General features: G+C 40.9%; 1 protein-coding gene across 1 annotated transcript in view; it reads right to left on the reverse strand.

Moving 5' to 3' along the window:
- LOC6569832 (zinc finger protein 1) overlaps window positions 1–11,711 on the reverse strand; it is a 36,970-nt gene continuing 25,259 nt past the window's right edge. The window contains 3 exon segments of the mRNA XM_043215058.1: window positions 1–914; window positions 1,993–3,458; window positions 3,645–4,315. Coding sequence (XP_043070993.1) covers window positions 79–914; window positions 1,993–3,458; window positions 3,645–4,315 — 2,973 coding nt within the window. The 3' untranslated portion in view covers window positions 1–78.

The following is an 11,711-nucleotide window of genomic DNA, read 5'->3' on the forward strand; positions in this document are numbered from 1 at the left end:
TGTTTTTTGTTTTTGTTTTTGGTTTTCTTAAGTACAGCATTTAAGTGCACCGTTAGCGTTAGCGTTAGTTCACTGTAGCTAGTTTAGACTTATGTTAGTTGTTTGGCTCGCATACATTTTGGCATTGAAGAAATTGAAGGACGGTGGATGCGGATGCGGATGCGAATGTGGATGCGAATGTGGATGCGAATGCGGATGTGGATGCGGATGTGGTGGTGCCATCATTGCTGCATGATGATGCAGCGGACTGGCAAAGAAACCAGGCGGCGCTGCAGCAGACAGCAGAGGTGGTGGTGCACCAACTGCAACTCCAACTGCTCCTGTTGCTGGTTGTGGGTGTTGTTGTTGTTGTTGTTGTGTGGTTTGCTTAGGCACTGTACTATTGCTGTGTGGTGGCGGCAACATATTGCTGCTGCTGCTGTTGCTGTTGCTGGCACCAGCAACTGGCGTTGGCCAGCAGGGCAAACGTTGCTGGAAGCGTTGCTGTTGCTGCTGCTGCTGCTGTTGCTGCTGTTGCTGGTGGTGCTGGTGTTGCTGAAATGCCGCCATCGCAGCCAACTGATGTGGATAACTATTGTTGCTGTTGCTGGGGTGGTTGTTGTGATTGTGGCTGCTGCTGTTGGCTCTGGCCTGGCTGGCTGCGCGACGCTGAGCACGTTGGCCGTGCGGCGTCGGGGCGACACTGGCTACGCAGGTGGGCGGCACTGAGGCGTCGCTTACCTATTCCCTGTACGGCTTGCAGTAGGAGTAGCGGTGGTTCATGTGCTGGCTGTAGCTCCCCGAGTGCGAGAACCGCTTCAGGCACTTGGAACACTGGAACGGCTTCTCGCCGGAATGCAATCGCTTGTGCTCCGTCAAGTGGTGCTTGTGCTTGAACGCCTTCGGGCAATCCATGCACTGATACGGTCGCTGACCTGCAATCACAGAGAATTCCAATGAGAATTGAGAATCGAGAATTGCTTAGAAGGATGTTCATAAATAAAAAATAAATATTAATTCAGCTGCACAAAATTCCACTTGCATTGCTCTATTTATATTTATATTATTCAATTATATATTTATATTTTTATTGTTTGATGAAATGAAATAATGTGAAATAATCAAAAAGTGAAACAATTTCGGATCAGACATTTATTTCATTTATCCTATCAATAATAATATTAATAAGACTATTAATAATTAATGAATTAATACAAAACTATTTAGATTATTATTCGTTTTCAATTATTGTTCAATTTTGGATTGTTGCTAAATTTGTCTATCCAAATTCTGAATTCTTTCTGAATTGAATATTTTTATAAAATATATTTCTAGTTTCAATCATCAATAATCTTTTGTCAGATTATAAGATTATTTTCTTTCTCTTTACTTCCTAAGAAGGACAGAGAGAGAGGAAGAGAAAGAGAGAGATGGAATTTTGAGCCGTATGATTTTTTTGCTAGGGAATCTTTCTAAGCCTAACAAAGAATTGTGACTAAAAATTTCCTAAGCGTGCTAAAACCCCAAATTTTAATAATCTAGTCCCAATTTAAGTAAATTTATACTTTAAATTTTATAGCTTGACCTGCCAAGCTTACACTCGTCCTAAATAATAGTTAATAGCCGAAAACAAAATGAAAAGAAAAACGCTCTTAAAAAATGGTTAAGTTTTTTCAAATTTTTTTATATGAATCTATTAAACAATATAAAATGTTTGCGAAGTCTACAAATACTAAAGTTTATTCAAAAAATAAGCTGATGTAAGAATTCTTCCAATTCACCTGGAAATTCGACATAGTTTTTTCGAAATTTTAGAAAACTTCCCACTGAAATTTTGAAAATCGAAGCGTAGTTTTCAGAAAGCCAAAAGTAAAGCATCAGTTTCGAAAATAATATTCTGATTAATAAGTTGGCTAACCATTTTCTAAAATTAAAATGCCTTCCTTTCTCATTTCTCATTTTGCACTTCCCTTTGCCCTTCCCTGTTCATGTGCTGCTGCAGTGCTTACTTACCGGAATGCTCGTATTTGTGCCTGGCCAAGGAGCTCTGCTTGGCGAACGCCTTGTCGCACTGATCACACACAAAGGGCAGATCGGGGTCCCCGGCATGGCCATGAGTCTCGGCCTTGGCACGCCGCGGCTTCGGCGCCAGCAGACCACCCGTGGCCAGGACATAGTCGTCCTCGTGGGAGATGCGCGAGTCGTCGTCGCGCCACGAGCGCTTCTCGGATCCGCCCGGACTGAGGCTGGTGCCGCGATGGTAATCCGGCAATTTAATACTGTTCATCAGTGGATTGGGTGCGTATTCACCGCCCGGACGCATCTGGAAGAGCGCCTCCATGGGCAGGCGGGCCATCATGGGAAAGGGCGGCAGGCCGGCAAAGGGTGCGCCACGCTGTGCCCCCAAAGGGGGCGTGGCACTGTGCAAGGGGCCCGCCGTCGGTGAGGGTGGGGCAAAGTAGAGAGTGGCCGCCGCCGCCGCCGCGAGAGATGCCGGCGACATGGCAGACGCCGTCGAGCTGGACAACTGGCGGCGACTCAGATTGATGGCCATGCTGGCCTCGCTGTAATCCGGTGGCAGCTGCAGCTGCGACTGAGGCGGCGTTGCATCCCGCTTCAGCGACAAATCCAGCGGCTGATCCTCGCCACGTGTCGGAGGCAGTGCAGCAGAGCTGGCAAGCAATGCTGTCTCAGTGTTGCCAGCCCCGCCACCTGTATAGCTCTGCAGCTTGCGTTCCCGCGAACGATTGTTTTGGAACCACACCTGGACAACCCTCGCATCCAGCTGGAGATGCGCTGCAATCCGGCGGAACTCGTCGCGACTTGGTCGCGGATTGTGGGCATAGTGCTGCTTCAGCTGCTGCTGCTGCTCCTCGTTGATGGCGGTGCGGACGCGCACCTTGCGCTCATTGCTATCACTGCTGCCGGCGGCGTAGTCCGCGTGGCGTGGCTCCTCCAGCAGCTCCTCCACATCCTCATCGTCATCGAAGTCGGAAACGGAGCGAGGAGCTTGCTGCTGCTGCTGCTGTTGCTGCTGATGTTGTTGCTGCTGTTGTTGATAGTGTTGCTGTTGCTGTTGCAGCTCCTGCTTGATCAGGCCACAGAGCACTTTCTCGTGCTGCACCAGCTCGGTGGGATGATTGAATTGTTTGGCACAGCGACTGCAGCGCAGTTCCGTGCTTGACTGGGGGGAGGATTGCTGCTGCTGTTGCTGCTCCTGTTCCTGCTGTTCCTTCTCCAGATCCATCTGCATGTCCAGCTCCATTTGCTCCTCCTGCTCCTGTTCCTGTTCCCGCTCCTGCTTGATGGCTGTGAGTGCTTCGACGGGCTGTGGCGTTGTCTCGCGACTCATCTCCATTTTGACAGCTGTCCTCGTTTCTGCTCCTGCTCCTCCTCCTGCTGCTGCGCTGTTTAGGTGCTCTGCATCCTGTTCCAGATCCATGACCAGCTTGGGCTCCTCTGCATAATCATCCTGTTTGCTGGGCAGCAATTGCAACTGCTCCCGCTTCCGCTCCTGCTCGAACTGCGCCTGCTGCTGCTGCTGCTCGTGCTCTCTTTGCAGCTGCTGCTCCCTCTCCTGCTCCTGCTCCCTTTCAAACTCCTGCTCCCGCTCCCGCTCCTGCTCCCGCTCCCGCTCCTGCTCCCGCTCCTGCTCCCTCTTCAGCTCCTGCTGCTCCCTGTGCTGCTCCTCCTGCTCCCTCTGTTGCTGTTGCTGCTGCTGTTGTCCTGCCGCTGTTAGCTCCAGCAATCTCTGTATGCTGTAGGGATGAATGCGTGGATCCAAAGCAGCCGCCATAAAAGCATTGGGAAATGCCAACAGAGCCGCATTCATTGCGCTGTAATTGGGATAAAAGGGAGGAGGAGGCGCAGCTGCAGCTGCAGCACCACCAGCAACTCCAACTCCAACTCCGACTCCGACTGGTGATGATTGTGAATCGCCAGCAAAATAATTCATGGGCAGATTTGGGAGAACTGGTTCCACCAACTGTTTGCAGGCCGAACGCTTCACCGGAGGCAGTTGCTCGGCATTCTTGTCCAGCGTTTTGAGCAGCTGGCGATTGTTATTGAGTTTGAGGCACATGCTGATGCACTTCTTGGAGGTCATGTGCGAGGAGAAGCTGCCCGAGTGCGAGAACCGCTTGCCGCAGTTGTCGCAGCTGAAGGGCTTCTCGCCGGAATGGATGCGCACGTGCTCCTTCAGGTGGTGCTTGAACTTGAACGCCTTCTCGCACTGATTGCACTTGAACTTGCGCAGCAGCGCGGACTCATCGTGGCTAATCATGTGCCGCTGCAGGCGATACACATTCGCGAATGTCTTGTGGCAGATTTTGCAGGTCTGCAAAGAGAGCAAAATATGCGATTAACTATTAATTTGTGCTAGATATGGATTATTATGCATTAAATAGACCTATTTAATTTCCCTTCATAGTATTGTTCCCTGTATTCTGCTCGTGAGAGAGTGAACAGAAATAGTGGGAATATGTATAATATTTAATGACAATATTAAAATTTTAAATTAGAGACGAGTTGCGCAACTTAATTGTATATTAAATTGTTTAAAATGTTTTACAAATTATTGTTCAACTGCCTATGAGCATTCTTCCCGGTATTCTGCTAGTGAGTGAGCGATAATAACGGGAATGGATCAAATCTGCAAGTGCCCAGCAGCGAATTAGTGAATGGCCCTGCATCGCCTACAAAAGTATAGAATACGAATCGAGTTCGTAATGGGTTCTTCCCGCTGCTGGCTGCTGTGTTTCATTCATGTAGAATAAGCAAAATATATAGTTGAGTTGCATATTAAAATTATAAAATACAAATAAACGAGCGATGCTTACGCAACTGTTTACAAGTGTAATTAACTGTATTCTCATAAATGTTTATAAAAATTAAATTATAAATATTTTCATTTCACATTTTTTCGATCGGAGATAAAAATTCGCCTACAGCTAATCTTAACTGTATTTGACGTCTCGCTCACACTTGCGTCTGCGTCAAGCGCTTTACCTTGTTTAAAACGACAACTGTCAATTGCGCACCAGCAGCTGACATTGTCGTTGTTGTTGTTGTGCTTCTTCTTCTTCTGCTATTTTATTGTGCGCTTTTTTGTGCGTTTGAGCAACGCACATTGTGCAAAACACACACACACACGCACACACACATGCATCGACGACGCTCAGGTAATAAAAGTTGTTTAAAACTACAAGAAATGCTGTATGTATTTATTTGTTTTTCCGACTTGTTTGAAATTAAACGGATTTTTCATTTCTTTCAAAAGGCGCACAAAGCAAAACCGCAAACCAAAAAATTCTGCTAATAACTTGTATGCGTGTGTGTATATTTTTCTTGTGTTTAGAATTAAAACTTTATTTTGCCTGATTAAAAGAGCTTATTTTTATAAAAAGCAGAGCGCGCCCAACACGAAATAATAATTGAAACAAAACACGGGCAACAAGTGAAGTAAAGTACAAAAAGGAAAATTAGGAGTGACATAGCAAGCAGCTTTCAGTTGTAATAACTCACTAACGCAAATCAAAGCAAAGCAATAAAAAGTGCGGAATGATGAAAAAAAAAAACTTCAATCATCGGAAATATTGCGACAAAGCGCCAATAAGAAATCGAAACATAAACAACAACAAACGCCGGCAAGTGAAGAAATAAACAAAAGCGAGAAGACGTGGAAAAATAGAATTAAAACGTAAGACAAATCAAGTCGAAAACGAGAATTGTTTCAACAGCTGATGCTAATCAACAGAAAGCTGAATGCGTTTGTTTGTCTTTGCATTTTGTTTGGCAACAAATTGAACGCATCAAATGCAACTTTGTTGTTGCTGCTGCTCTGAAAAAAAGGTGTGCAATGAAAGCAAAGCAAAATTGAAAAGTCCAAAAGTGATTGACGGGCTGATTCCACTTAGCCAGCGTGCTGAAAGATTTGCGCCACTTTCACTTTGGCCCCTCCCAACAGATGGCAACACGTGTTGTTCCCCCCGCCTCTCCCGCAGTTGTGGTTTCTGTTTACCGTTGCAGAGCCATTGAACTTTTAACGATGCATTTTGCAGCTCACCTCAACATATTTGTTTGCTCTTTATAAATAAATGAATAAAAATTGCGATTGATTGTTATAGCTGTAAAAGTTCATGGCATTATCAGCGATCAATTTTTAATGTGTTTTGTGTCTGTGTGCGCATACTTTTAGCAGTCACTGTCACTGTTATTCTCCGTACTGCTCGCACTCTCTTTTGTATGCTATGGAGTATTAAATTGACTTCTCTCTATCTATCGCTGGGTCACTCTCTTAGTCAGCGGCTTTGCATGAATTTCAATTAAAGGCGCTTTTTAAGTGTGACCAGTTATTAGTCACACACAAAACCAATTTATGCTCATCACAAAATGAGATCACAATAAAAGCAGAGCAGAAAAAAATTCTTCAGCCTAATTAGTTTTTTACATTAACTGTGTTTATTTGTATAGCAAGTGGTGAAGAAAATAAGAATAATAATACAAAAAATACATGCCCCATAATTACGGTCTAATTTGTTTATTTAACTCGCAAGGAAAAAAACAACAATATTGGGAATATTGATTTGTTTTGTTTTCATGAAAAAACTTTCAAACTACAATTTGATGGATGTATTTTTTTTATCGCCGGCTGGCAACGGCTGGTGGCGCAGCGGAAGAGCTGGCAACATAAATTTCCGTTTCCGCTGCTTATTAGTGGGGTTGGGGTGAGGGAGAGTGGGCTTGTTGTTTTACCTGTCGTTGGCGTCACGGCAGCCATTTGCATCTGCAAGTGCGAGCGAGCAAGCAGGTGCCGCACAAAACGAACGAGTTTCGACATGCACGAACAACTTAACATGGCTACGATTACAGTTATGGCTCGCTACCTGTTGCGCTCACACAAAGCAAATCACGTTATCGCAGTGAAGTTACGCGCTCTCCCTCTCACTCACTATCGCTCTGTGTGTGTGTGCGTGTTTGTTCACCTCTGCGCTTAAGCACATTTGTGGACATTATTAACATGCTCTGTTATTGTTGTTGTTGTTGTCGCTGCTGTTATTGTTATCAATTAAATGTAAACCAAAATGGCAGCCACACACAAAAGGTAAATCTACAAACAGTGTAATTTTTTTTGTTGCTCTTGTTGCATGCGTCAGCGAGAGATTCTTATGCATTTTTATTTTTATTATTTGTGTTCGTCATGCGGCTGCTGCTGCGAGCGGAAATGCCAATTGAAGCTACCTTTCGTTAATAGTTGGAACTGCTCTCTCTCTCTCTTTCTCTCTGTCTGTCTGTCTGATGACTCAAGTGCTTACAACAGGAAATTGATTTATTTCCATTATTCCACGAAAATACTTATTGCTGGGTGCGTTGTAACCTTTGCCCTTGTTTGCGATAAGCTTCGCACACGTGCGTCTATTTAACTCGCTTACTCTGCCAAGAGTGTATGGACTGCAGACAAAAGCTGCTTGTGATCAACACTGGCTTTGTAAAAGTCTGTCTCATTTTTAAAGAGAGGATTGTTGGCAGACAAAAGCTGCTTGTGATCAACACATACTTTGAAAAATGGTCTAATTAATAAAATTTCAACAGAATTCCACGCCTCGTGAAACCAATTAAGAGCAGCGTGTGTGTGTGTGTACCTTAACCACAAATTTTGAGTTTACAATGATGTCACTGAAAACACAAATAAACAACTCACACACACACACAAACATCTATATATATATGTATATATATAGAGCCGTTGCTGCTTATCGCTAGTTGTCTGCTTATCAAGCCAAAAAGGAAAAAAAGCCATTTCGTGTAAAAACAGCCAAAACACAGCGGAGACCACACAACAGCTTCAAAGCATAAATCAAGTTAAACGCAACTGACAACCGAAAGGCGGGAAGTTTGTGTGCGAGCGAGAGAGATAGAGAGATAGAGCGTCCAGCAGCATTCAAAGTCCGGCAACGTTAATTGCAGGCGACAAGAAGCCTTTTGCTATAATTATGCACCGAATTCGAAGTGGGTGGGCGCCAATTCAAAAAAGAGAGAGAGACAGCGATAGTTGAGGCTAGCAAAATGCAAATAGAGAATTTAAGTAAAAATACAAATTAAAATAAGACTTGGGTAGCCAACCGACGCCGCTAATTTGTGAAAGTATTTCACGAACGCCTTTATGCATTGAGTGACATGAGAATTTGGCCATAATAGCGCACATAATTGGCTCTAAAGCAAACCCAACAGCAACAACAACAACAAGCTTTCAAATTTGACATGCTTGACAAAAAAAAGCAAAAACAAAATCAAAAGCATTGTTGGCCTTTCAAGATAGAATTTTGACAAAATGCCACCGTCAGCATGGAAATATATATATATATATAGAGTATATAGAGTATATAGAAACTGTAGCATAGTAATATATAGAAGAACGCACCTGTCGCCTTTTGGCAACGCCTAAATAAAAATAACAACAAGCGACATGCTCAATTTGTTATACCCTTCCAAAAAATGGGGGAGTTTTTATCTGCTCATCAAGCTGTGTATTTAATTGTAACCGGAATGATAAATGCTGGCGATATATTTATATCCATGTTGAGGAAACTCTGAATTCAAAAGTCAATATTTATGAATTGGATAACTATATTGCATTTATATTATATTTTCTATTTACGAAGCTAATTCAGCTAAAAATAAATATCAAATCAAATCAAAGTAGTATTGGAAGAATAATCATAGAAATAATCGCTCAAAAGTTGACTTCTTGTTTGAAAAATTGTCCTATTTACCAAGCTAACTCAACAAAAACGATCGAATTATGAATAATATTAAGTTTCCTTAAATTTCTTATAAATTTATAGACTCTCTGATCTGAAAGAGTATCCAAATTTGTGCTTGCCTCAATTAGCTGTTGTTTCTTGTTATTCTTTCTATGTTTCTCTTTTTGTTTTGAGGTCAGTCTAAACAAGAAATTGGTTTGCAAGCAAAAAGATACAACAAAAAAAAATAAATATAAAAATTATTAACGACGCCACAAAAAAAAATTGTTTAAAAAAAAAAGAATACAACAAATGTCTAACTGCTTTATAGCAACTGCGACCCAATTTTCTGGGTTTGTGCTTATCTCTGCGGCAGCTGCTATAAACAACAAGAACAACATTTCTATATAGTTTATAGTATATATTATATTTAGCATATAGATGCTTTATAAGGCTGCCGTCTGATTAGAGCAATGAATGAATTTCTAGCATTGACGTACCTTAAAAAAAAGAAGCAAATAAATAAAAAAAAAAGAAACAGCAGAGCATAATAAAGAATATATACTAAATGAGATTGTGAATAATTGTCGTAGGATTATTATTAAATCGGAGCACGTTGTGCACGCTTTCGAGTTCAGTTCGTTATGGGTTGGTTTTGGGTTATCGTTATCGAAAGTGGTTTGCGCCTGCCTAGGTATTATAAACAGGGTTTCTTGAACTCTGATTGCTCTGATTAGAGGCAATAGACCTATTCTATATAGGTGCGCCTTTGCGATAAGCTCTATAAGCACATTGTTCTCATTGCGAATCCGTTTTTGTACAATCTACAAATTAAAGCAAATAATAAATTTGTTTGCATCATTTTTTTAATTTCCTTTTTTTGAAAAGTTTATTAAATTATTCAGCTTTTGTTAAACCTTCTGCAAGCAGTTTAAGCAGTACATTTGCAGGCTGCGCCAAGCTTTCACACGGCTTGCCTAGTTAAGCAGTTCAATTGAAGGAGATCAGTTGCAGCAAGAACAGCAACAAAAGCGCCGTTAAGCACTCTCTCTCTCTCTCTCTTTTACTCTGTATGCTTCCTGTTGTACTCGTTAAGTTTAGCTTAACTAAAGCTTATTGCTGTGATACTCTGAATTTGTTTTAGTTTGTAAATTACTATTTATTTTAATTGTAATAATATTGCAGCAAGTGTTTATTAGTAGAGCACTTTATATATTGATGCAAACAATAACTAAATAATGTCAGCAACAACAATAAAAGCGCCTTAAGCAATCTCTTAACGTTTTTGCTTCATTTTTTCACTTTTCTCAGCTTTGGCCCGTGTGCTGTAGCTGGCAGCTGCGAAACTCTGAACTTTTATTTTATTTTTAATATTTCTATATTTCATTTGAATATTAACAATATTGCTTCAAGCGTGTATTAATAGAAAATTATATATTCTACTGCAACCCATTTCTAAACAATTTCATGCTTTTCGTAATTTTCAAATGTGCTTTATACTAGATATGAGAACCTGGCAATAAATGCAAAGTTTTCTTAAGTGTATTTTGGTGTAAAAGTTCATTAACATTTTTTTTTGTTGGCTAAGACAAGAGAACGGTTCTCTATGGAGACTTGTGCGCACTTGCCAACAATCTTGGCTGTCTTCAATTTAAGCAAAAAATATATATAATCTCATATATAATATGTAGAATTTTCCTTGCGTTTGTTGATTAACAGGAAAATACTTTTAAAGCTCTGGCAATTTATTACGACTGCCGCATTTTTCAATATTTTATGGCGCATTGATAAAAACTGAAAACTGAATACTGAAAACCTGAAAGATTTCACATTTTGCACCATTTACAACAATATTTCAGATAAGCAGAAAACCCGAAGCGGAAACACGTTGAATTTTTCATTTTCATTTTCATTTACAATTTTCATTTTTGATTTTCGTTTTTGATTTTCATTTTGTGTTCTGCCAACGCACGACAAATCAAATTTAATTGTTTATAAATAAAACGTTTTGCTCAATGATGCGTGGGGCAAGCAAAACTTGTTCTTTTTTTTTGTTAATTTATATCTATTTTCAATTTAATTTTGTTTTGCGCGTTTTTCGTCTAAACATGCGAAATTAGTTGTGTGTATTAGGAAAACATAAATTAGGCGCCGCCGCAAAATAAAATAAATTTATCACTTTCGATAAAACGTTGCAAATAAAAAAAAAGAAAAATCAAAGCACAAACTTAAATTAATAAAAGGAAAATTTATGTGGCTCTAAGAAATTGCTCGTCTGGGAGCCAACAGCTGCCACCAATTGAAATTGTGTCAAAAAGGGTATCTTGAGTTGAGCAACGTGTGCCACAAGTTGGGGTATATTTATTATTCGTTTTAAAAGTTCTTTAAGATACAATAAAGGATATCGTACTATGAAATCAACTTTAGAATAATCATATTCAAATAAGTATTATTGTTATCGTCTTGAATACAGGGTATCTCCTAGCCGTGGAAGTTTTATTAAGATTGATTATGGAGTATTGAAGAATTACATATTTCTTTCATTAGTGGTAAGACTGGTTCAAAGGATTACAAAAGAATCATCGCGAGAGAGAGAGAGAGAGAGAGAGAGAGAGAAGAAAACAGTGAGAGAGACAGTCGTAAAAAAGGAAAATTCGTCAAGGTAAAAGCAAATGTTTCAAGTTACAGAAAGAAATCTCCATCAAAGCGATAAAAACGATTGGAAAGTCTGAAATCAACACTAAAAAACAAGTAAAATTCAAGTGATTTCTTCTGTCTCTTTCACTCTCACTCTCCCTCTCTATCGATTATCTCTCTCTCTCCCCCCGTACTCTTTCCTGCAAGTCAAGTGTTTTCCGTTCTCTCTTCCTCCTGACACTTTCTCTCCTTACTTCATTAACTACATGTCTAAAACAAACCGCACAATAAATGTCACACACAGAGAGAGAGAGCGGGAGAGAGGGAGAGAGAGAGAGGGAGAGAGCTAGAGCC

Source organism: Drosophila grimshawi, unplaced genomic scaffold (assembly GCF_018153295.1).
Source record: "Drosophila grimshawi isolate 15287-2541.00 unplaced genomic scaffold, ASM1815329v1 contig_311, whole genome shotgun sequence".
NCBI lineage: Eukaryota > Metazoa > Arthropoda > Insecta > Diptera > Drosophilidae > Drosophila > Drosophila grimshawi.